The 27121-nt window shown below is 39.0% G+C and overlaps 2 protein-coding genes across 3 annotated transcripts in view; both read left to right on the top strand.

Moving 5' to 3' along the window:
* LOC130069957 (segment polarity protein dishevelled homolog DVL-3) overlaps positions 1-3237 on the top strand; it is a 46454-nt gene extending 43217 nt beyond the window's left edge. For both annotated transcript variants that reach the window (XM_056234168.1, XM_056234167.1), the window contains exon 15: positions 1643-3237. In XM_056234168.1, the coding sequence (XP_056090143.1) occupies positions 1643-2025 (383 nt within the window). In that variant the 3' untranslated portion in view covers positions 2026-3237. The remainder of the gene's footprint in view (positions 1-1642) is intronic.
* Positions 3238-7572: 4335 nt separating this feature from the next.
* Positions 7573-26131, top strand: ap2m1b (adaptor related protein complex 2 subunit mu 1b). Its single transcript, XM_056234190.1, has 13 exons — positions 7573-7766; positions 9781-9895; positions 12162-12427; positions 14614-14696; positions 14928-14933; positions 17554-17689; positions 19004-19148; positions 20714-20728; positions 22490-22609; positions 22693-22828; positions 22931-23028; positions 25178-25289; positions 25794-26131. Exons 2-13 carry the CDS (start codon positions 9822-9824, stop codon positions 25926-25928), a joined length of 1326 nt encoding a protein of 441 aa, XP_056090165.1. The 5' UTR covers positions 7573-7766; positions 9781-9821; the 3' UTR covers positions 25929-26131.
* The last annotated feature ends 990 nt before the right edge of the window (positions 26132-27121 follow it).

The raw sequence follows: 27121 nt of genomic DNA, 5'->3' as shown, positions 1-27121 counted from the left end.
TCGTGCGATTAACGGTCTTTTTGGCTTAGCAAACTTTGTCGTTTTTTTTTTCACATGCTTTTGCAACAGGACGCGGCGCTGCGCGGCTATGAAACCCATTCATTTCAATGGCTTGCGCCGCGCGAGGACGTTTTGTTGCTTCGTCGACCAAAGCGCAAGCGGATCTAGCTAGACCGGAAACAAAACAACAGGCACGACGCTACACACACTTGTTTGGGCTTGCGAGCCGGCCAAATAGTTGGTTAACGTTACGTTTTGAGTGGATGACGAGCACGAAATGCCAATAAGATTCTGAATGGAAAGTTTACAAGACCAAAGTGATCTGTGTGTTTTGTCGTTGTGAACTGAGCTATCATCATCGCAGCACGTCCAGTCTGAAATACCACTTGATGGCCAAGCACACACACACACACACACAGCTGATGCGAATTCTCCGCCCCCTCGTCAATATCAGGACCTCGTCAGTATTTCTTTCACCCTTTTATTGATGGACAGTGTTACATTGTGTGAGAGATTATTTGCTCCAAGTGAGAATGTTAGTGTGAAATTGAACACAGTATATGACAATGTTGTTTTCAATAAAAAACATTTGCACAAAGCAAGCCGATCCACTTTTCCATGTTGATAAGAGCATTAAAATGAGAAAAAATAATGGGACAAAAAGAAATCAAGAGACATTTAGAATAGATAAAAATGTGCGATTAATTGCGATTAATCACGAGTTAACTATGACATTAATGTGATTAATCGCGATTAAATATTTTAATCGTTTGACAGCACTAATTTAAATTCAAAAATTTTACAAAAGAAAACAACACAGATATGTTTAATTATAGGTAATAATTTTTCAAAAATGCCCCAGAAAATCACTTTCGGAGTGGAAATAATATTCCTTATCCTAAAGGCCTGTTCACACCGGGACGAATTTCGCACGCGATATTCGCCGACGTTTAACGCCTCGTGACTAAACAAAGGGCGCCAATGTGAGTGTGCACACCGACGCGAAAAACGCCACGCGTAAAAGTGTCATTAAAAAAAAAAAAAAAAAAACGCCTCGGGTTCGTTTTTTTAGTTTGACGCTCTGCGTCAAAAACTATCCGACCAATGAGATTGGCGCTTTTGCTCACGTGTCTGGAGCTTCTGAAGTTACAGTAAAACACAAGTTGGGGGCGCTCAAACACAAAACGGTCTTGCTGAGCACACATACGTAACGGCGAAGAAGATATACGCCAAGTAGCGTCTACACTGCCAGGGAGGAAGATGCAAGGCAAGATGAATGTAGAGCTGCTGCTCTCGTTGGTGTCGGAACATAAAGAACTATATGACAAACGCGACAGCGACTACACAAATCTTGATAAAAGAGAACTGTTATGGAGTGGTATTGCAGAGCAAATGGGCGCCATCTAATGTCAGGGAATGAATTTGCATGTTCACTCGGCTCATCGTCAGCGAAAATCGCTTGGGTGTGAACACAAAAAACGCGTTGAAAAACGCTGGCCAATAACGCGCACCGATATTCGTCCCGGTGTGTACGAGCCTTAACCCTGCATTCTACTCTTCCACCCTCGTCCGAATTCAGTGATGGAAAAACCATATTTTAAACAGAAAGTCTCACATTTCCTTTCTTTCATTTTGCTCGCAGGCAGTCGAAGCACCGGCTCGAATCGCAGCGGTAGCAAAAACGACGTGAACGCAGCGGCTGGAGCGCAGGAGTCTGGAGGCCGATCTGGCAGTGGCAGCGAGTCCGAGAAAAGAGAGAAGGCCCCCAGCGAACGCTCTGCAGCGCCCCCTAGCGAACACAGCGTGCGCAGCTCACACACCATCCGAAGCACACACTCTCACGCCCAGAGCCTGGTGTGTGTACCGCCCGGCCTCCCTCCACAGCCACAGACACCCTCCACAGCAGCCCCGGGCTCTCCTCCAGACCGAGACCTGTCCTCGGTGCCGCCCGAACTCACTGCCTCGCGCCAATCCTTCCGCATGGCCATGGGGAACCCCAGCGAGTTCTTCGTCGACGTCATGTGATGTGCTTCAGGTGACCCAGAGGGCCGACTCAACATGCGCAGGCATGTGAAATCAAGAAAGAAAGATGGGGAGGAAGACCAGAAAGAAATGCATTGACATTTTAGCTGGTGGAGCGCGCCGAGTGTCCCTCCTAATGTCCCTCCTGTGTCCTGTGGCTTGCACTTTCTTCAGTGAAGAAGACTGGAACCGATCACGTATCCCATCATGCCCTCAGAGACCGGAGTTCTCTGATTAATGGAGACTCTGTGGGATGCAGTGATGAAGTCTGAGTGAAGGTGAATGCTTGCTGGTTTTTGTGTCCTTTACCTGCATTTTATAATATTTTGTCCTCTGACCAGTTTATTATCCTCAAGCTAAGATCTGTTTATCAATCAAAGATAAACTAATTCAAGCAAAATGAAAGAAAAGCATGAGACACGGGGAAGAAAAGTGAGGTAATCTTCTACTTCTAAATCACCTTTTGCTTTTTAAAGGATGAACAAATCATTTTTATTGATTTAAAAAAAGACAAACGCTATCAAAAGATAGAATCTTTGGCAATTATTTTGTATTTATGACTTTAATTTTCTGCTAATAATTGTGGAGAGTGAGAGAGAGAGTTAAAAAAAAGAGAGTTTTTAAGTTTACAGACAGGACTTTTAAAGTCTGCCTTACCTTCGGGTTAAAATGAATTTATTAAACATGATACATGATGTTTTTTTGTTTTTGTTTTTAATCACGTGAACCAATGAATTGTGCACAATAAGACCAGGGACTTTTATTAATAAGTTGCTCAAGTCAATTATGATTTGATGTTGATTTAAAGAAATTAATTTGGGAGATATTCAGTCCTGTACTGTTATTCTTTGTAATATTCTACCTGTATTACGTGTGATGTAGATCAAAATGGACCTTTAATGTTTCTATATTATCAGCACCCCTGAATGAACCTGATGATGCACTATTATAATGTGATAAAGAGCAGCTCTCTTCACTCTCTCACTCTTCCCCAAACAACACAGTACTTATATGTTAATGTTCGTCATCATTAACTATCAGCACTCAGCTTTATTGTTTCTCTGTAAACCTCTGATCATTTTTCTCAGATGCATTTATCACATGTTTAATTATTGGAAAACAGTATTAAATGGTTCAATTTAATACTCACTGTACACTGTTTTATGACAAAACAAAACAAATTGTTTTATTTATAAATATAGTTTATTGCCTAAACACTGAGTGTGGATCTTTCTGGGTTTTCTTGACATCACTTTAATTCTTTAAGACAAAACAAGACCTTCTCAGGCATGTACGGATGCGTATTGCATTCACTTGAGGAAAAAAAAATCTACTCTGTTTTTCTGAATTAACGAGTTAATTATCTCAGAATTACGAGATAATTTTTCATGGAAAAAAGTTTTTGCTCTGTTTTTTTTAATTAATGACTTAATTATCTCAAAATTAAGAGTAACTCATTAATACATAAAAACAGTGTGAAAAAAAAGTTTTTCAAGAAAAATGTATCTCATAATTCTGAGATAATTAAGTCATTAATTCAGAAAAACAGAGCAAAAACTTTTTTCCATGAAAAATTATCTCGTAATTCTGAGACTCGTTAATTCAGAAAACAGAGTAGATTTTTTTTCTTCAAGTGAATGCAATACGCTTCCGTAGGTATGTGATCTGCTGTAGACAAAAAATGAAAGAAATCCTGAACCGCCCAACAATTATTATTATTATTATTAAAAATATTTGTATTTGATTAAATTATTAAAGAAATAGCTTACTATTGCAACATGTGCTGTTGTAAAAATTAAGTATTTAATAATAATAATCATCATCATTATAATCATAATACATTCTAATAAAATATGTTATAAAAAACTATTAATAGAAATATTATTATTGTTAACAATAATTATTATATCATTTTATATATATATATATATATATATATATTTTTTTTTTTACATTTATGCTTGCCTTAATTTGCTTTCAAACGTTAAACCATTGAGCTTTTAATTTTGCAGAAAACTACAGGGAGACCATAGCGCTTCTCTTTGTTAACAGACTTTTAAACCATTCTCATTATAAATTTGGGAAGATGGTTGGCGCATGTTTTGTTTCCAAATGCAAATTATGCAGAGTTTGCGTGGAGTAGCAGTTTGTGAGTCAAAACTGAAAACATAATTTCATCACAAGGGTTGCGATTTTTGATGATCGCATCAAGCCATACAGTGGTGTGAAAAAGTGTTTGCCCCCTTTGTAAATATGATCAGAGATGGCTGTAAAAAATAAATCTGCATTGTTAATCCTTTTGATATTTTATTTAAAAAATTTGAAAAAATCTAACCTTTCATTGAAGTAAAAGAATTGAAAGTTGGGGGAAAATCACATTATGAAATAAATGTTTTTCTCCAAAACACGTTGGGAACAATTATTTGCCCCCTTTTATTAAATACTTTTTGCAACCTCCTTTTTCCAAGATACCAGCTCTGAGTCTTCTCTTATAATGCCTGATGAGTTTAGAGAACACCTGACAAGAGATCAGAGACCATTCCTGCATACAGAATCTCTCCAGATCCTTCAGATTCCCAGATCCATGTTGATGCTTCTTCTCTTCAGTTCAGCCCACTCATTTTCTATGGGTTCAGGTCAGGGACTGGGATGGCCATTGCAGATGCTTGGTTTTGTGCTCAGTGACACATTTTTGTTTTGATTTTGATGCTTGTTTTTGGATCACTGTCCTGTTGGAAGATCCAACCACGGCCCATTATAAGATTTCTAGCAGAGGCTGTCAGGTTTTGATTTTTTATCTGTTGGTATTTGAACGAATCCATGATGCCATATATCTGAACAAGATGTCCAGGACTTCTGGCAGAAAATTAGGCCCACAACATTAAAGATACAGCAGAGTATTTCATTCTAAACATGGGGTACTTTTTTATCCCTGTGTGCACCAAACCCACATTAAGTGTTTGCTGCCAAAAAGCTCTTTTTTTTGTTTCATCTGACCATAGAACGTTTGAAAAGTAACTGACACTACAGGAACTTCAAATGGGACGGGTTCTATGGTCAGATGAAACAAAAAAAATTAGCTTTTTTGGCAGCAAACACTTAAGATGGGTTAGGTTCATACAGGTATAAAAAGTACCCCATGTGTAGAATGAAATACTCTGCTGTATCTTTAATGTTGTGGGCCTAATTTTCTGCCAGAAGTCCTGGACATCTTGTTCAGATATATGGCATCATGGATTCGTTCAAATACCAACAGATAAAAAATCAAAACCTGACAGCCTCTGCTAGAAATCTTATAATGGGCTGTGGTTGGATCTTCCAACAGGACAGTGATCCAAAAACAAGCATCAAAATCAAAACAAAAATGTGTCACTGAGCACAAAACCAAGCATCTGCAATGGCCATCCCAGTCCCTGACCTGAACCCATAGAAAATGAGTGGGCTGAACTGAAGAGAAGAAGCATCAACATGGATCTGGGAATCTGAAGGATCTGGAGAGATTCTGTATGCAGGAATGGTCTCTGATCTCTTGTCAGGTGTTCTCTAAACTCATCAGGCATTATAAGAGAAGACTCAGAGCTGGTATCTTGGAAAAAGGAGGTTGCAAAAAGTATTTAATAAAAGGGGGCAAATAATTGTTCCCAAAGTGTTTTGGAGAAAAACATTTATTTCATAATGTGATTTTCCCCCAACTTTCAATTCTTTTACTTCAATGAAAGGTTAGATTTTTTCAAATTTTTTAAATAAAATATCAAAAGGATTAACAATGCAGATTTATTTTTTACAGCCATCTCTGATCATATTTACAAAGGGGGCAAACACTTTTTCACACCACTGTATCTTGTTGTCACAACCAAAAGCTCAGTGGTTTAATGTTTAAAAGCACATCAAGGCAAACAAAAATGTTAGTATTGTACTTTTATTGTTGTTCTGTAAAATAAAATAATGATAATAATAGTTAATATATTTTAATATAAAAGCAATATATTAAAAATATATTATTACATACAGTTGAAACTATAATCAAGTAGCCTACATGTGCTTTAGTATGTTAGACAACACAAGTGATAAAATAAGTACTTTAAAGCATGACAAAAAAATATTAAAATTATGGTTTAAAACTGCACTTATCAGTAAAAATGTCAGTGCACATTTTAAGTATCAGTATGTTAAGAAACACAGTCATGAATGTGTACTATATTTAAGTACACTTAAATGGCCTTTAATTAATGATTATATTATCGGCTAGTACAGTTAAGTTAAAACATACTTTTAAGATTTGAAGAACACTACAAGTGCACATTCTAGCATACTTCTTTTTCAAACGAGGCTTCTTCACTCCTGAGGTCGGGGGACGTCAGCTGATTTCCACTCACACTTTGTTTTAACGTGGTAGAGAATGATGGGTGGATTTTTTCTCATAGAGAATGTTTTCCCACAATGATTCTGACAGTCTGCCGTAGTTTAATGGTGGGAAATGTATTTTGTTCTCTTTTCCTGTCAGAAGAGCTGTTCTATGATTTACATTTTCACTGTATCAAAAGAAGATCCAGGGACAAGCTGTAATTTATATACAACTCAGACTGAACCAAATGATGAAGCGTCTCGAGATGATTCATAAAGGTTTGCCTTTCAGAGCAAAAAAGAACATGCTTCACATCTTATAAACAAACCTGTAACCCTAAGAATGAAACTTCAGCACGTAACCTGTCCTGCACTCTCGTCTGACGATAAATCCTATAAACTTCCATTAAAGGGATTTTTTTTTTTTTTTTGTAAAGCATTAGGGGTTTTTTTGGCAGCTAAGGCTAAAACATTCCCCAGGCATCCACTAATGTGATTTTCTGAAATGTAGGGCCAACAACAAGGAGCGATGTTACTGTAATGGGGGCCTGAATTCATTTTGCTCTTAAAAATGTCTTGGATTCCAGAAAGCAGACAAAGAGGAGGAGCAAAAGCCAGCACAAAATCCGAAAACTTACAGTGCCTAAGAAAATTATATGAGCTGTAACCCTTCATTGATTCAATCACACAGCGAAAAACTCTCCTCCAACACACACACACATCTGGAGTCAAATACCACCCAGCAGTCTTCCCAGTTAATTTACACATAACTTTAAGAAAGAGAAAAGAAAAAGAAGGATGGGATGCCTCGGTCATATCATGAAACCAACAGTGTGTGTGTGTGTGTGTGTGTGTCCACAAAGATGGCAATATCTTAATCTTGTCCATGTGGGGACATTTTTTGGTCCCCATGAGGAAAACAGCTTATAAATCATACTAAGTTATGTTTTTTGAAAATATTGTAGCCTACGTTTTCTGTGATGTGTGGGGATAGAATATAGAATATAGTTTGTACAGTATAAAGTCTATGGAAATAAGTCCCCATAAAACATGAAAGTGTGTGTGTTGGGGTAGTGTTAGGGCATAGAATAGTAATAGAAAATGTTTGTACAGTATAAAAACCATTATGTCTATGGAGAGTCCACTCCCCACGAAGACTGCGAAACCGAGTATCATAGAGGTGTGTGTGTGTGTGTGTGTGTGTGTCAGCTGACGGCAGCAGAGAGAGGGAGGGAGCAGCGGGCGACATCTTGGATTCATGAGTGAACGGTGACCGCATCCTAAAACACCAGATACTCTCAATAACTCTGAGCTTCGGTCAGAACCGAACGCATCTGTCTCTGCTGAGCTGAGCCGGTTCGGTCCGGTCCGGAGGGAGACACCGAGACAGACACGCAGAGGTGAGTGAGTGAGTGAGTGAGTGAGTGAAGACACCGGTCCGGTCAGTCGTGACACAACCGAGCTGGGCTAGTTAGTTAGCTTAACCAGCTAATTAGCCGGAGTCGGGGTGTTTTACGTTATATTCACTAATGGAAACATGTTAAATGAATAACATGGATTAGTTGGGATCCGTTATTTAACATAAAACGTTTAAAATCGTGATGTCTGTGCGTTTGAATGGAAGAGCTGCGGCTAGCGTCACATAACGTTAACGTTACCTCTAACGTTACATTAATCAATTGCGTGTATTCAGATAAACATTTTACATTAAATAATCAAATCTGTTTTTCATAATAATACTATAATATGTAACGTTATAGTGGACTGAATGTGTTTGTTTATTAGTGTTTATACAGACAGTCAGCAGTGGGCTGGTCTGAGGCTCCATCCGCAAACATGAATGGATGCGGCAGATTATTAAGTTAACGTTATATTGATTAAAATCATTATTGGAAATAATAAAAAATATTATAATATCCCGGCCAGCATTGCCATGTGAACTCTTCTATTTTTCCATCAGCAGCCATGATGGATGCAATAGAGCTGAGAATGACATCATCATCAAAATATGCATCATATTCTAATGAATATTCTAATATATTCATATGCACTGTAACTGGTGGTGTCCCAGTAACAATTACTAATGTTCTTGTGTACAAGGACTCACTATATATCAATATTAATTTCACTCAATTTATTTCAGTGGTTACGCCTGTATAATGTTTAGGTTCATTTTGGTTTAGAATTACAAGAACTGTTATCTGTTCCTGTTATTTTTCTGCTTTGTTCAATGGCAGGGGTCCTGTCATCCAGAGATATGAGTGTGTCAGTGACTGGGAAATGTCACTTTAACCCTGTAAAGCCTGACATGAAATAATAGTCAAATATTGAAGCTTTATACAAAATATAATAGTTTGCCTGTTTTGTATCATATTTGATACATCAGGCTTTTATACCCGTTATAGTATGATATTATGAGAATATGGAGCTCATACTCGAGGAGGAGAAAATCACCATTTAATTCAGTGGACAAAACTGAAGAAAATTATGCAGTTTGGTGCAAATGTTGCCATTTAGGCTATATGGCCAAAAATTAAGATGAGATTTTTTGTTATCTACAGCTTATGTAAATCAATGAGTCTTCATAACAGTATAGCGGACTACTTCTATAAAATGCATATCAGTATGAGTTGTCAGGGGGAGGCAGTTTTACAATTATACTAAAACGTCTTTTACTTGCTAGAAAAGAACTATCAATCAGAAGGCATGTAGTATTTTTTTTTTCTGCACGGTTTGGATCATATTGATAAGTTTAGTGGTTGATGTATCAAATATGATTTAATAGGCTTAATCATTGGTCTATTAAATGAGTTTGAGGGCAGGATTGGTACATTGAGGTCTTGAAGCTCTAAAGAGATTCACTCCAAATTGAAAATTCAGTCATTTTTTCATCATCATTTTCTAAATACAAACAGCTTCATGTGTAGCTTCAGCTACAAATACTTCCCAGCTTTATAATGGGCGTGAATAGTTTTTGAAGCTCCAAAAAAGCGCATCCATCCATCATAAAAGTAATCCATACGTCTCCATGCCTTCTGAAGCGAAGCGATGGGTTTTTGTAAGAAAGATATACTTAACTTTATAAACAATATGCGCGTTCACAAGAGAGTTGAGAGATACACCTAGGATGGCTTGAGGGCGAGTAAATTATGGTGCAATTTTCATTTTTGCTTGAACTATTGCTTTAATTATACGATCTGTTGAAAGAACATTTGCATTTATGTTGGTGCGGTATGCTCATTTAGACTGGATTTTTCAGTAGCTTGATTACTATAAGGTGTAAGGTTTTTTAATCTCTTGTTAAGCCTTAAGGGAGAGTTGTTTTTCTTCTTCTATATTTTTTTATTTAAACTCAAAGCAATTGGTCAATTATCTTTCCAGTGACTGACAGCTTGGCTCTTCCTCTTTATTCAGTTTTCCAAAATGGCCCGTGAACACTGAGCAAGACCACCACCATGATCGGAGGACTCTTCATCTACAACCACAAGGGCGAGGTGCTGATCTCCCGTGTCTACCGTGATGACATTGGGTAAGTCAGTGTGGTTTGTGAAATGTGTGTGTGGTTGTGTTTAGAAAATAGTCTTTAATTGCTTCAACAGGAAGTAGATCTAGGTTTTAACATCAAGGATATGTGCTTGTTCATTTCAGCTCCTATCATTTGTTTGGCCTCCGTGGGAATAATGGCACTCAAATGTTGTGACCCACCCCTGTGTGTTTTTTCCCACCTGCACCTTCAGTAGGGGTATAAAGAAAAAGGGGAGAGTGAGATCAAATAAAGAGGACTTTTAGACAATCGTCTAGTCATGGTCTGTACAGAGAAGGGTTGCTATGGATACAGTGGGTCTGTACATCGCTGCCAACTCGTACTGTCGCAGTGTGTGTGTGTTCATGCACGCATGCAGGGCTGTGTGAGAAAGAGAGATCATTCGATGAAGTCGCAGTGCGTGTGTGTGCATGTCGAGCATGCCTGGAGGAAAGGGAACTCTGGGATGGAGGAGAGAGGGGATGAAAACGTGTATATAGTAAGGCTGTGCGATATTGACAAAAATAATATCTCGATATTTTCTGGGGTTTTGTAGATAACGATGATCAGACGATATTTAGCTGAGTGTGTTGTGTTATTGTGCTGGCACCTTTGCAGGTTTAGGACTGGCGTGAACAGCTGACTCCTAAAGTTTTTGTTTTTCTTCATATTTTGTGCGGTGGTTTCGCAGCAGTGATAAAAATACAATTTTCCAATACGTTTAAATTGAGGTTTACCTTTTATCTGCATTTTTAACTTTATAAGGGCATGTCTTTCTTACCTAATTAAATGTAACCTATGCATCATTTACTATGTCAAATTATTACATTTATTCAATAAATTCATTTAGAATAAGACACTATAGGGCTGTTACCAATCAAATGATATCAGTATCAACAAAATCAATCTTTGCGATGCAGAGGAAACACAGAAGCTACATCTGAAGTGGGATTTAGATGTATCAGACTGTTTAATGCAGCTCAGAGGTGACATAATGAATTTAATCTGCAGTTACAAATGCATAAATAATGTTTTAAAAATAAAACTGTGGTAAGCAGGTCGAGGGACGTGAGAGAACGGTGCGTCGTTCATCATTAATCACGCCACCGGCCTCGTGCCGTTCTGTCACGTCCCTCGACCTCGTCCTGCTCGCCACTAAACATTGATATATGAAATTATTTTAAAATTGAAAAGATACTTTAAAGGGTTAGTTCACCCAGAAATGAAAATGATGTCATTAATGACTCCCCCTCATGTCGTCCCAAGCCAGTAAGACCTCCGTTCATCTTCAGAACACAGTTTAAGATATTTTAGATTTAGTCCGAGAGCTTTCTGTCCCTCCATTGAAAATGTATGTACGGTATACTGTCCTTGTCCAGAAAGGAAATAAAGACATCATCAAAGTAGTCCATGTGACATCAGTGGGTTAGTTAGAGTGTGTTGAAGCATCGAAAATACATTTTGGTCCAAAAATAACAAAAACTACGACTTTATTCAGCATTGTATTGTCTTCCGGTTCTGTTGTGGATCCGCGTTCAGAGACGCCGCTGACGTAAGACGCTGCTGACACACACACACCAGACACACGTCAGCGGCGGCACTGAACGCGGATCCACAACAGAACCAGAATACACACACACACACACACCAGACACACGTCAGCGGCGGCACTGAACGCGGATCCACAACAGAACCAGAATACACACACACACACACACACCAGACACACGTCAGCAGCGTCTTACGTCAGCGGCGGCACTGAACGCGGATCCACAACAGAACCGGAAAGACACACACACACCAGACACCAGACACACGTCAGCAGCGTCTTACGTCAGCAGCGGCACTGAACGCGGATCCACAACAGAACCAGAAGACAATACAATGCTGAATAAAGTTGTAGTTTTTGTTATTTTTGGACCAAAATGTATTTTCGATGCTTCAACACATTCTAACTAACCCACTGATGTCACATGGACTACTTTGATGATGTCCTTTCTGGACAAGGACAGTATACCGTACATACATTTACAATGGAGGGACAGAAAGCTCTCGGACTAAATCTAAAATATCTTAAACTGTGTTCCGAAGATGAACGGAGGTCTGACGGGCTTGGGACGACATGAGGGAGAGTTATTACATTTTTGAGTGAACTAACCCTTTAATATGAAACTAAAACCGCCAGAAGGTGGCGGCAATGAGCGGTTAATGAGCGAATCATTGAGTCATTCCTTCAAACGGACTAATACACCGCCCGATGGTCTTCCTGCAGGAGGAATGCGGTGGATGCGTTCCGTGTGAACGTGATCCACGCGCGTCAGCAGGTGCGCTCGCCCGTCACCAACATCGCCCGCACCAGCTTCTTCCACGTCAAGCGCTCCAACATCTGGCTGGCGGCCGTCACCAAGCAGAATGTCAACGCAGCCATGGTGTTCGAGTTCCTCTACAAGATGTGTGACGTCATGACCGCCTATTTCGGCAAGATCAGCGAGGAGAACATCAAGAACAACTTTGTGTTGATCTACGAGCTTCTAGACGGTAAGATGACTCCCTTCTCCGTTCAGCAGAATTCTCCTTGCGTGTCGCTTGACTGTAGCGTTGGTTATACTGCAGTTCCCTTCCCTGCCAGGTCCAGACACGAACTCTCCCGCAACTGTTGTGCTGTTGTTTTTTTAGGTTTTGATTTTTATGAAATGTTGATGAGAAAATCGAAGCCTAAAGAAAATACTGCACAGACAGACGGACGTCTCCTCCGCTCCCTGAGATGGATGCTGTCGATGTTGATTTACATTTGAGCTCAAATCAAGTCACATTCATTTATAGAGTGCTTCATACAATACAGATTGTTTCACAGCAGCTTCACAGTAATAAAGTGTCAATTTAATGTTAATCAATTATGAAACGCCATCAATTTCAGCTGTCAAGCAGCTTTACAGAACTGTGTCGTGACTGATTATATTGTACCATAACCTTAAAATCCCTTGTGATACCTGATGTTTAAGACTCCATGGCATGGGTTGGTGAGCATAGTTTTCTTTCCCGCTATGACTTTTTTTTTTTTGACAGCCAGTACATGTTTAAGCTACTTTACTTCACTGACTTCCCTATAAAACCTCACTTTACACTGGACGACTTTACAGACTTTACACTGGACGAAAGCAATAATGACACATTTTTAGAATAAATTCCAGCCAGATTGTTGGGAAAGTATATAAAATATAAGCATTACTGCAATATAGGTTAAAGGAACAAAAAGAGGGCAAAATTGTCTCTCTTTTTAACGATTTTGAGTTTTGTTTAAACCGCAGATGTGCGACGGCACGATGTGTGCTCTAGAAACAGCGGTATTCTTCTTGCTTCCAATTCTACACAAACCCTCGAACCTTCTGAAGTTCGATAAGGTTGAAGCGAATTACAAGGGCAATCGCAGGCTTCATTTCACTAGGAAAGCGTTGCTTTTCTCAGTTATGATTACAATGGGTGGTCTGGGCTGCCGGCATTTTAGTGTTTTTCCTCAAAATGCTCTACGAAGGCGTCATTTATGCCATTTGAAATGCAGTAGGCCTATATATTCTATAAACGAAACTCACTTACTGACAGACGGCTGCTTTCAAATGCTCACGTTCGCCTTGAGAAGAGCGTTCGCAGCACAGGAGTAAAGAGTTAACTGCTTTTACGACAAAATTAATATAAATACAGTCAGTTATGTCTTAACCCTCTGGGGTCCTTCATTTCAGAGTCACACTCAGGACCTTCGGGACCAAATGGTCCGGGAGGGTGGGAATAATATTTATATAAAAAAATCATCTTTTACTTGTTTTTTATAATATTTTTTCTTTTCTTTTTTAGTGTTTTGAGATAATTTTATGATTTATAATTAATATTTATGCTATAATTATGACACATTTTTGTTCCTATTGAATATAATATAATTTTTTTTTTTTTTTTTTTTAAGCTGTATTTCATTTTAGAGTCAAGCCTAGGCCTCATGAAAGCAATTTTAGAAATGAGATGGATGCCATCTGGTGGACAAACTGAGCATTTTAAAAATTCAAAACCTATATGTAATCTGAATTTATTAGTGTTTACGTGTATAAAAGTGTGTGTGTGTGTGGATGTGTCTGTTTTGCACTCTTGATGTTTTAAAGATTCACCCCTTCACTGTTGTGTGCTTTTTTCTGGATCGTGGCTGATTTGTAGATTGTACGCACAAAAAAACTCAGTATTTCACATTTTTGCCAATTTCACATTCATTTCCTATGGGGGGACCATTTGGACCCGAAGGTCCTGAGTGTGACGATTTTTTTTACGACCACTTAGACTATTCAAATCCTGTCGCCATTTTTTTTGGGTGTTCATATACCAAGTACCAACAAAGTCACCAAATTTCGGACCATTCCGATAAAGCTATGATTTTTTTTACATTTTTTTATTTAAACGCTTCGGGGCCATTTGATCCGAAGGACCCCAGAGGGTTAAGGGATTAGTAATTAGTAATAAGTAAGTAATTAAATAAAAAATGCACAAATAAATGTAAGATTTAAAGTCAGTAAACTAATTAAGAAACAAAAAATGTAGATAAGAATTGTTTTGGAATCTGGTTGTGACTCCCAGAATCGGATCAGATCGTGAGGTGCCTAAAGATTCCCAACGGATGTGGAAGAGCAATGCTGCTGTATTAGTACCACACATACTCATAGTTTTTCTCTTTGGCCTCACTTAAGAGATCCTGGATTTTGGGTACCCCCAGAACTCTGAGACCGGAGCCTTAAAGACCTTCATTACTCAACAGGGTATTAAGAGCCAGGTACGTCCTGCTTGACACTCCACACATATGGTTCGCTTGTTTTTATGAATATGCTTTATGAAAATGGACACTGTTAATGTACCTGTAGCAGAAGTGTGGAAATCTGAGTTTATGGAGCACAGCCTTTATTGAAGCATGTGGAAACTGAACTGTGTGTTAATGTTTCTGACACCCTCGTCTTCACATCACCGCTCACCACGTGACTGATGACCTGTAACTCACCGCGTCCAGCATCACGTAAGCACAGTTATTCTTTTACAGTTCTAGAGTTCGGTAATGGCATTTTTGTAGGCCAGCCTGGAAGTTAGCATCACTCTGGTTCCCTCAATAAAACCCCAATGGGATTTTTCCATTGGCTTTTGGACTATTTGGACACAATTCTTCGTCATCTTCACAGATGAACACAATAGGGATGCTCATAATTAACTGGTTAACTGACAGTACGAATTTTGACTGATTAATACTCTCGGTTAAACGGTTAAAGACATTTTTCAAGATTTTTTTTAAAACGCTTGTTGCATGGTTAAAAAATATGCCATACATATAAAATTGTGTTTTTCAGAGAGATTATACCCCCCTAACCTGGCCCTAGCCAGATGAATTTCGCTCCGCCTTGCTTCACTCACATCCATCTGGAACCCCTTCCATTGAGAGTGATTTCTCCAACCAACTTTATGATTTAGCCAATCAGGACGCATGAGTTATGATTTAGCCAATCAGGACGCATGAGTTTCATAGATGTGACGTAGTGGAGAAGCGACCGTGAGACTGTTTTGATTCAGACAACAATGGCGGCTCGCATCGAGGAAGCAAGCGTTAACATTGATTCTGCTATTTCATCCGTGTTGTCCAATCTACCTAATATTGTTTAATTAAAAGAACATCAGAGAACGGCTCTTAAGGCTTTTGTTGGTGGAAACGATGTTTTCGCCCTTCTCCCGACCGGTTTTGGCAAGAGCTTGATCTACCAAATGGCTCCTCTGGTAGTTAAGGAAATGGGACTAGTGCAGCACCCCATCGCTCTCATCAGCGTCACGGGTTGGCTTCGGTGTGAGTGGTTGAAATAGCACGTCGATAAAGATGACAGACAAGTGGCTTATCCAATCATATGCAAGGATTTTTGATAAGGCCCAGCCTTCTGAAACGCCATTTCAATGGATCGGTTCCAGATGGATGAGTGAAGCTAGGCGGAGCGAAATTCATCTGGCTAGGGCCAGGTTAACACCCACCCCCCCATTTTATTATCTATCTATAAATTACAGGAACGTCTGTCTGTCTGTCTGTGTGTGTGTCTGTCTGTTAATCGCATATCTCTCGAACCGTTAGTCCGATGGATCTCAAACTTGACAGGTGTCTTGCTACGGGCACGAGTAAGTGCAGTGCCGAGTTTGACGTTGTTTGGATTAGAAATGCAAAAGATATCAGTAAATATATCGGTAAAAGAAGCAGTTAGAAGGTTGTGGTTTAAAAATAATCATTCTGACATAAACACTGTCAGCTGAACATTAAGTCAGCTACATGTTTACTTCTGAACATTATATTTTATTCGCGGCCATCATTTGTAGTTTAGCCTATTCACACACTGTTTGCTCAAGCGTAGTGTTTTCTCTGAGTTCACTGTGTCATGCTCCCTGAATCGTGTAACGTTAGTTCACGTTTCCATATTTATTGAGTATCTGCTTTCTACCACAAATAAAATTAAAATTAAATTAAAATGTCACTGAACTTTTGCTGTGTAATTGTAACAATGAGCACTCAAACTCACCAAACCAACAATTACTAAAAACACACACAAAAACAGTTTTTGCACGGGCACTTTGCACTAGTTACATCAATTTAAAATACAGCTAAATAAAGCGAAATATTTACAAGCATTAAGACTACAAACATCCCCTCACGTCACAAAAAAATTGTTTCAGTGAACAGAATGAAAAATAAACGTCAAGCCAAAACAAATTAATTTAAAGCGAAACCTGTGTTGGGCTCACATAGACAACCTTGCTCATTCAGAACATATTCAAATGTTTCCATATTCGGATATCTGGATGCAAACTATTATTTATTTATATAAACTAGGCTTTGAACTTCACTCGTGTTCCAACATCCATGTAAAACATCATCCTCGTCCGTCACAAAAATGAACCAAAACTCAGCATGTAGCCTACTATTTTTTTTTTTTTTTTCATTTTGTTAACCTGTTAATTTAAGTGAATTATATTTTGCGCATTTATTATGTATGATTGTACTGTTTTTCTCTCTCTTTACAGAAGCGCTGCAGGTGCGTGATGTGACGATGTGTGAATCTGTTCAACTGTTGTTGTTGCAGTCACATGACTTCACCACCATTAAGCTTCTGGCAACTCTTTATTTTAAAAAACATTCCCTGAAAGGTCGAATTCTAATAGTTTACTTGGGCCAATTATAAAGATGGGGATGTGAAAGCGACTTGTTGTGAATAGATGAGTTTACCTGTTGTTACCTGACGTTAATGTCCCCGACAATCTCTATAGTCCCATTTAGAAGCTTTAAATAAAATCACAAGGTTGTGTATTTTATGATGTTGAATAAAACACGAAACTATTTTGAGCTTGTGTTCATCACAGACCTTATTTCAGGCGTTTAACCAAAAACCCGTTCAACAAACCCATTGACTTCAGGACGATGGAGCCAGAAGTGTTAAAATTATAAATTGTTTCCAGGTTTTGGCCTACAAAAGTGTGTCATCCCTGCAGCGCTTTATACCTCACATTTATATTTTCAATGATATTTTTTCCATGACGCCTCATAGTGTGCAATATGCAAATTGTCTGGCTTGTTTTTTGGCTGTGCTAATGTTTTTCTTGCCCGTTCCTCTCAGACGAAAGAGGAGCAGTCTCAGATTACCAGTCAGGTGACTGGACAGATCGGCTGGAGACGTGAAGGCATCAAATATCGCCGCAATGAACTCTTCCTGGATGTACTGGAAAGTGTGAACTTGCTGATGTCACCTCAGGGTGAGTGTTCCTGACTTCTACTGGCCAAATAGTTACAGTACACTCATGGTTGAGAATTACAGTACTACTAATTTTACTATCATCCATCTCTGTGTAATGAAACCGCACATGAATGAAGAATGAATGAGGCGTTTATGTAGTGCTGTACTATGTTCTAATGTACACCCAAAGCACTTAAAGGGATACTCTACTGGTTTTTCATATTAAACTATGTTATTCCCTTAACTAAGATGAGTTGATGCATACCTCTCTCGTCTCAGTGCGTGCACTACATCGCTGTCTTGCGGCGAAACTTTGTTAGATCTTATCTCAGCCCTGTTCATTCAATACGTGCCAAGAAGAGAAGCGACCAAACACCTCCACGTTTTCCCTATTTACAGTTACCGGTACACGAGTAGTGTAACTCGACCTAGGACGGTGACACAAAATAAAACGTTGCGCTTTTCTAAGCGTGTAAAATGGATAACTATATTGTATTACCATAGCAAGTGCTTGGGAGCACTTCGACTCGGCGCAATAATATCATCTCTCGTGAAAAATCCTCTCCCCCGGATTACTGCGCCGAGTCGAAGTGCTCCCAAGCACTTGCTATGGTAATATAATATAGTTATCCATTTTACACGCTTAGAAAAGCGCAACGTTTTATTTTGTGTCACCGTCCTAGGTCGAGTTACACTACTCGTGTACCGGTAACTGTATTTAAATAGGGAAAACGTGGAGGTGTTTGGTCGCTTCTCTTCTTGGCACGTATTGAATGAACAGGGCTGAGATAAGATCTAACAAAGTTTCGCCGCAAGACAGCGATGTAGTGCACGCACTGAGACGAGAGAGGTATGCATCAACTCATCTTAGTTAAGGGAATAACATAGTTTAATATGAAAAACCAGTAGAGTATCCCTTTAACAATCATATCAGAGGTCTCTCCTCAACCACCACCAGTGTGCAGCATCCACAAAAACCACACACCAGCTACAGGTGGAGAGGAGAGAGAGTGATAGAGCCAATTCAGTGGATAGGGATTATTTGGAGGCCATGTTTTATAAGGGCCAATAGAGGGAATTTGGCCAGGACCCCTACTCTTTACAAGAAGTGCCATTTAGATTTTTTTTAATGACCACAGAGAGTGGGGACCTCGGTTTAACGTCTTATCCGAAGAATGGTGCTTGTTACAATAAAGTGTCCCCGTCCCCCTGCTAGCCTCACTAACACCTCTTCCAGCACCAGCCTAGTTTTCCCAGGAGGTCTCCCACCGGGCTTCAGTGGGCATGATATAGCTGTGGCGATAGTGATTGTATTCTGTGCGTGTGTGTGCAGGTCAGGTGTTGAGTGCCCATGTGTCAGGGCGTGTGGTGATGAAGAGCTACCTGAGTGGAATGCCAGAGTGCAAGTTCGGCATGAACGACAAGATTGTCATCGACAAGCAGGGCAAAGGTGGCACTACTGATGACACAGTCAAGAGGTGAGTTGGATGACACTCGTATGGATATATATGAGGGTGAGTAAACCGTTGAACGCGAGGTTGTTGTTGTTTTTTATTTTACTAACTGCCATATAAAATAATAAAACTTGAATTAGCATTTGTTTCTCTATTTTACAAACCTGCAGTTCTAACATGAGCCCCTAGAGGTTCACAAACCCACATTTGAGAACCTGAATAAAAAAAATAAAAAAGTTAACAAGTGAGACTGCACTGGTGATATTATATTTTCATATATTTTTCAATCCCTCCCCTCCAACCACTTCTCAAATAGTTATAGTTTTCAGTCACGTGACTGGGGCAGAGACCTGGAGGGTAAAACATTCACAGAACTAGGCCTGTAAATATTTCATTTTTCAAGCCACGAATATTTAGATCACCTCTCAAAAACAAAGATATGTGAACAGACTGCAAGTTTTGGGCACTTGCTATCCATATTCAGCTCCTGCTGCAGTATTTCAATCACTAAAAACAGCAGGACATTCTTAAACACTTAATGTGAAAAACACTTAACATGCCCTAATGTACTAAGACGGTGATATTATACTATCAAATTCAATATACACTTTATTGATGATGCATACTATATACAGGCAAGCACATGAATTCAGAGTATGACTAAAAAATGTTATTGTACGTCAATGGAAAATGCTTAACGTTAAACTTGAACCTTGCTCATATTTTGGGTTGATCTGCTTACCTTTACAATAGCATGTTTTATTAATAACGTGTGTACTGAATTTGGTCCTCTCATATTACTGTCTTAATGCATTAAGCCATATTAAACACATTCTTTATCATGGTTTTCTATGGGAAAACTCTTAACATGGAAGTTAGCGTGTAGCATTCATATGCTTACCTGTATATAGTATGCATCATCAATAAGGTGTGTACTGAGTTAAGTCTTTTGTTTTGTTTTGCCCTCCATGTGGGCATTGCTATAAGTGTGTAACGTCTAAGAATAGGAACTTTTCACAGTACAGTCAATTCCTGACTAATTGAATCCTGTTGAATGTTTTGTTTTACTTGGAAGTGCATCACTTTGTTGAAGTAAAGCCATTTCATGTCGACTTTAAGGACTAAATCATTTATAGGATATGCTATAATCAGATTTTGATTATAGCATCCTTCTCAGCATCATTTTTGATAAAGCCTAATGGGCACCCAGGAGTACAAAAGTGCTGAAAGGTAAGATGTGCCGTGAAGTGCAGAACATTTGGACACGATAATTACAGGAAGTCTCGTGTGGAGCAAATTCGTTCTCCCTGGTTCCATTATTTTCTGTAACATACCATTTTAGTCTCTCTCTCTCTCTCTCTCTCTCTCTCTCTCTCTCTCTCTCTCTCTCTCTCTCTCTCTCTCTCTCTCTCTCTCTCTCTCTCTCTCTCTCTCTCTCTCTCCCCCCCCTGTTGCCTTTTGTGGTGGTAGGTATTTGTATCTTTACTGAGGAATGTTTTATTCTGAGGTGCCGTTTCTTTTAGCCCTTTATTTTTTCCATTTTTTCTGTTGATTTGTGTGCCTCTCTCCTCTCTCCCGCTGGACTTCAGTGAGTTGGGAGGCAGGTAGTGTAACTCTCACTCCGGACATCACCTGATCTATCACCTTCACTCAGTCCTGTCTTAGCCGTTTGTCAGCTCTCCTTGTGTCATGCCATCAAACGTCTCAATAAAGATGATCTTTTTGCATGGGATGACGCTGCCTTTGCCTCCTGATGTGCGAGGAAGTATGTGAGTGAGGTGTTTAGCAGCTGTAGTGAAGGAGCGTAGCTTTTTCTTTAGTTCATTTGTCTCGTCTCATACCGACAGTCTTTCCCCTGTCTTGTTTTACTGAAGAACCTCTTACCTGAACTGATAGCCGCTCTCATTAGAGTCTGTTAAAGTTGATATCTTTTCTTGTGACCCCTCAAACGCCTCTGACCACAGCATAATGCTTTATTTCTTCTAATCTGGAATCGGCAAATCACAGACCTTGCAGTTTTGTTGTGGTCACAGTGCTAGAAGCAAACACCCTTCCCAACATAATGGCAGTATAAAAGACATGATGATGTGCATTATAGGTAATAGAGGTTGGCGGTATGACCAAAATCTTGCATAATCTAATAACTGTATATATATATATACTACCATTCAAAAGTTTAAGGGTCAGTATGATATTTTTGAAAGCAATGAATTCTTTTGTTCAGGAAGGATGCATTAAATTGATCAAATGTGACAGAAAAGACATTTATAATGTTATAAAAGATTTCAAATAAATGCTTTTCTTTTGATCGTTCTATTTAAAGCAGCACAACTGTTTTCAACGTTGATAATAATCAGAAGTGTTTCTTGAGCAGCAAATCTGCATATTAGAGTGATTTCTGAAGGATCATGTGACACTGAGGACTGGAGTAATGTATTCCCAGTATCGTGGGAATAAATGACATTTTAAAATATATTACAATGGAAAAATATTTATTTTAAATTGTAATAATATTTCACAATATAACTGTTTATTGATTATTTATTAGATTTTTTTTTTTAAATCAAATAAATGCAGCCTTGGTGAGTACGAGACCTTTATCGTCTCCAAAACTTTTGAAGTGGTAGTATATTTATTTTTAATGGAAATCAAGTAAAAATGGTTTAGAATACACTTTATTTTGCAATGTCCTTGTTACACACGTTACATGTATTTACTGTAATTCCATGCATGCACCAAACACATGCATACACTGTCAATTAATATTACTCTGTACTTAAATGTAAAATGTGCAGAGTAATATTATCTAAAAAAGTACTCCGTAACAAGGACACCTTTAAATAAAGCGTAACCTGGTTTAGATATTGAATAAGACATGTTTTTTTGATAATTCACTGAATGAAAAATACTTTTTTGTTATTGTAGCAAACTAATGTCACATTATGCGACACAAGTACACAAAACAAATTCGACTCTAAATTCTAAATGTTATGAAGGACTCCACGTACCAATTAAAATCTCCATTAATGCATTAAGTTGCATATGACAATCGTAAAAACCACCTTTTTGTGTTGTGCCTAACAACACATCTAAACACATTTTGACTTGTTTGGGATACGTCACACTTTGTATTTTCACATTATTCATCACTCTAACATTTTAATACATAAAGTAGCCCTTCTCACCAATAGCCATCTAAATATATGTCTTGCGTTATATCAAAATCTCTACCAGTTGACTCTTTTCTACCGTCTCACACAGTATATAACGTCATGCCACCCACCCTTAATGAGTAATGTGTGTGTGTGTGGTCTCTGATCGTTGCTTCATTGTTGTGTTTCTCTCCTCTGTGTCCCCTGCTGCAGTGGGAAACAGTCCATTGCGATCGATGACTGCACGTTCCACCAGTGTGTCCGTCTCAGCAAGTTTGACTCCGAGCGCAGTATTAGCTTCATCCCTCCCGACGGAGAGTATGAGCTCATGAGGTCAGTGAACAGTGTGTGTACGTGTATGTCTGTGCTGTGTGACACGCATCCGCAAGCACACAATGACAGTGGCTTTGTCTCAGGTACCGCACCACTAAAGACATCATCCTCCCCTTCCGCGTAATCCCATTGGTCCGTGAGGTGGGCCGCACCAAGCTGGAGGTAAAGGTGGTGATCAAGTCCAACTTCAAGCCCTCCCTCCTGGCACAGAAGATAGAGGTGAGACGTACAGCAGAGATAACCTTCATTAGTCTTAAAATGACTGGTGGAAGTGCTATATTGGTTGTACATGTTGTGTAAATCACGGTTGTGTCTCTACAGGTGCGCATTCCTACTCCACTCAACACCAGTGGGGTTCAGGTCATCTGTATGAAGGGAAAAGCCAAGTACAAAGCCAGTGAGAACGCCATTGTATGGAAGTACGGCTTGATTTAAAAAAAAAAAAGTATCTCCAGCACCTGTACAAGTTCATTATCTTCATTTGCATTTTCATCTGTTTTGGCAAAATTGTTGCCCAGTGCAGATGGTGAGACATTTGTTTCAGTATCTGGGATAAAGTAATCACTACTTGACAAGGTAAACAGGGATCAGGCCATCTCATATTACCCTCAAAATGTTCAGTTTCATATCCCACTGTTTCATTTTACCCTTCTTCTTAGTGAGCGAGGAACTGATAAAACCAAACTCACATAAGACTTCTTGCATAAACAACAATTTTACCCACCCTGAAACTTTTGAACGATAGTGTAGTTTTTTTTATTTATTTAAATGAAATAAAATAAAAATGGGTTAGATATTAAATAAGACATGTTTTAGGATAATTCAGTGAATGAAAGATACTTAATCTGATTTATTTTCTCGTTATTTGGAACTTGGACATATACTCAATATTGTAACTTATGAATATGTCACATTATCCAACATAAGTACTCAAAACAAATATGACTCTAAATTTTGATTGAATGAGCCACATTTGATGCTGTTGTTTTATAGACCTTATCAGTTAAAATCCATGTATCAGTTAAAATCTCAATTCGCCTTTGGCTAAGCCACACCCTAGAATGTAGATTGACCAATCACAGCGCAGCCAAGAACGAGCTCCCACAGAGGTCCGACACTTTTTCACAGCGCTCCATTGACTTTAACACAGGCGTCTCATATTTTTGGTCTCGGCCGGCTATTACCGTCGTAGTTTTATCAAAAATATGGTTAAACGTTGTGCCTGGGGCATTTGTAACACAGATACGCGTTTCCCAGAGAGGTTGGAGGGGGGTGTCCGTTTTTTTCCCCTCCCAAAACCGAAGTCAAATCCTGACAAGTGTCGTCTAGCACACACTGCTAATAAATACAACGTTATACTCGCGTAGTCCGTTTGCTTTGTAATAACGATTATAGAAGTGAATAGAGACCTACCCAGCTATGCATGAACAGTGTTGCTCCTTGATATTGTTAGTCCCAGCCTCCGTCTCCATTAGTAGGATATGCGGTGGTTCATTTTTTGACTGTGACCGGTATGCTTTTGCCTCTATTTGGATGCCTTGTTGTTCCTTGCATTTCACCTGTATGTCGTGAATATAGCCTTCAAACGTATATTGCAGCCCCTTTTGCCTACTTCTATCGGACACTTTATTTGCTGCTTTATAAAAGTTTAATAAAATTTCAGCAGGAAGAGCTGTCACAGCATAAGCCATGTTGATACCAGAGCCCAGATGAAGTTTGTTTGTCGGACGTAGCAACAGTAACTAAGGGGGGCGGGGCTTAGCCAAAGGCGAATTAATGCACCAAGTTGAGAGGTTTCTTGCCAGTCGTAAAATGTAAAGTTTGCCTGTGTTGTGTCTGACAACACATTATATGTCAATGATCGGTTTCAAATCCCACTGTTTAGTTTTACCTTTCTACTGAGTGAAGATTTGATAAAAACCAAACTCGCTTCAAGACGTATTAAACTGTGCTCCAACTGTGAAGGAAAACCTGGGAATAGTGGTGGATTTTAAGTTTGTTGCAGAACCGTAAGTCAGGAAAATTATTTTATTTAATCCATCCATCCATCCGCCCGCCCGTCCTTACAATAATAAATAGAATCATTTAAAGCTATTAATTCCAAGGATTGGTACCTGACAAATAACTTAAATTCCTTTTCAAAATTGTCTTTAAAGTTGTGATGAAACAGAAATAGCTGCAGATCTTTTTTTCCGTGTTATGACGTACATCGTAGTTTGTAACGAATAACCGAATAATAAAAAATGTAGAGCATGGATTTGGTTTCATTCCTCAGTTGTTGATTGGATATTGAGATGTGGGTGTGGCGCTCAAAAGTGGAGGCAGATGAAAAGATCGTTATGTAATTTTGATAAAAATTATGAGGTTAGTTTTCTTAAAAAATTAAATGTACATAGACCTTAGTGTGAAACATTCGTTCATTACATGCATTTCGAAAATAAATAGGGAGAATTTATTTCATGCCCTCTTTAAAAATACTCATGAACAACTGGAAAAGCCATGTGAATTTATGGATCAAATAGGTGTTGAATATCCATGACCTGATTTTTGTTGTTCGTTCTTTTGTAGGATCAAGCGAATGGCTGGTATGAAGGAGTCTCAGATCAGCGCTGAGATTGAGCTGCTACCCACTAATGACAAAAAGAAGTGGGCTCGCCCACCCATCTCAATGAACTTTGAGGTCAGCTTGAATCCCTGAAGAACCTCTTTCACACATGATGCAGACATTGACTTCTTGTTCAGGATGTTCTGCGATTATTCTACAACAGCATAGTCTCTAAAACTGGATGGAAATTTGTGTTCTTGTTCTGTTAAGTGGCACACCAGTTATGCTGAAACAATAGTATGCCAGTTTAAAAATGTTTTGGGGTAACACTTTACAAATTATATCGATTTATAATATATATTATTATTTTTTCATAATTTATTAACCTTTTTTTAATGTTAGTCAATAAAAATTGGCTCACCATGCATTAAATAATGTTAACAGATCCAAATTTTGATCTTAAAAATCTATTAGTAAATCCTGAGATAAACATGGATGATGAAAAATACTTCTACATCTTTAATCTTAGTTAATGTTTACTAATGAAACCTCATCGTGTTTTGTTAAGAAATGTTGTCTTTAGATGGATGATTTTCTTTAGGCAGTCTCTGTTTAACCAAGCTAAGTGTCTCTTTCCAGGTACCCTTTGCTCCATCAGGACTGAAAGTGCGCTACCTGAAGGTCTTCGAGCCGAAGCTGAACTACAGCGACCATGATGTCATCAAATGGGTGCGTTACATCGGCCGCAGTGGCATCTATGAGACCCGCTGCTAACAGCAGCCCCTCCGTGAGGAGGGCGGAGAGACGTAGACCAATAGATGGGCGGGATGAACAGAGGACGAGGAGAATGGAGTTATTCATTGTCTCACTCTCCCCTCCCTCCCTCCCTCCCTCAACTTTTTATACGGGGCTCTGTTCACAACGAAAGCATCAACAAAGGGAAACACTAAAAGAACATCTAAAACCTCACAAATCCACCTTGAGAATAAAACGTAGTTTATCTGCAATGATTAAAAATAGTTTATCCTCATGAACCCGCTCCACTTGCTATAAGATGAGATTTAAACCCCCACTCATTTCTCCTTTCTAATTCTTCCACAAGATGCATTCCAGACCCCCCAGTCCCCATTGATTCCCAGCTAATGTGGGGCCCTTTTCATCGCGTGATTAGCGCTGAACCTGTGTTCCTGCTCACAGTGTGGCCATTTCCTGCTCCTTAGTCTCTGTCTGCTAATTTGGACCCTGGAAACATTACCCTTCATGCTTCATTTTTGTAGTGGTCCCTCCTAAGAGTATTAGTTCGGTATCGTCCACGTTCTTGTTCTCAGTGAACTGGTGTAAATGTTAAGCCAATGGCCCCCACAATGTTCTTGAGAGTTAACTTTCCATTGTCCATAAAAATGGTTTTACGTACGCAAGTTACCATTTTGTCTTAATTTTTTTTGTCTAAATATAAAATAATTTTTCAATGTGACCAAAATGAGGTGTGAGGATGTTTGAATCGAAACAACAAATCGTACTAATGCTTAAGTCCAGCTGTCTGTGTGCATATACAATACTGTAACAAAACCACCATGCTGATTCAGACGATGTCATATAGACTTTCATTTGGTGTCATATAGCGACTGGTGTGTACGTGTGTGGGTCAGGGGTCCCCAACATCTCTCAGGGACTTTGCATTTGTGAGCTTAGCATTTCTTTCTGTCACACACTTTAACTTTTATCATCATCTACCACGTTGTTTGCTTGACTGAAGATCCAGTCCTTGGATCGGCGAAATCTCTCAACATTTCTCCTGAGATTAGTTTGCCTGCAAATGCAACTTCAAAAAGATGCATTTTGCTAAATACTTAAGAGAGGGGCTGGAATATTAGGGAGTTCCTCCTCGGGATGATCTCTAAACCTCTTTCCTTAGTCTTGATCTAAGGCAGGAGATTTTGGAGATGTCAAAACATATAAGCCGTGTC

This window comes from Rhinichthys klamathensis, unplaced genomic scaffold, assembly GCF_029890125.1.
Source record: "Rhinichthys klamathensis goyatoka isolate OS25496 unplaced genomic scaffold, OSU_Roscu_1.1 h1tg000391l_1, whole genome shotgun sequence".
Taxonomy (NCBI): Eukaryota; Metazoa; Chordata; class Actinopteri; order Cypriniformes; family Leuciscidae; genus Rhinichthys; species Rhinichthys klamathensis.
Note: the sequence above shows the minus strand (reverse complement) of the source record. Positions and strands in the feature narration are given on the sequence as shown.

Bases quoted from the DNA above. Each gene is read 5' to 3' on its own strand.
- ap2m1b (XM_056234190.1), top strand. From the start codon at position 9,822: ATGATCGGAGGACTCTTCATCTACAACCACAAGGGCGAGGTGCTGATC. The intron at 9,896-12,161 runs GTAAGTCAGTGT...GTCTTCCTGCAG, and splicing joins GTCTACCGTGATGACATTGG to GAGGAATGCGGTGGATGCGT. The intron at 23,029-25,177 runs GTACGGCTTGAT...GTTCTTTTGTAG, and splicing joins GAGAACGCCATTGTATGGAA to GATCAAGCGAATGGCTGGTA.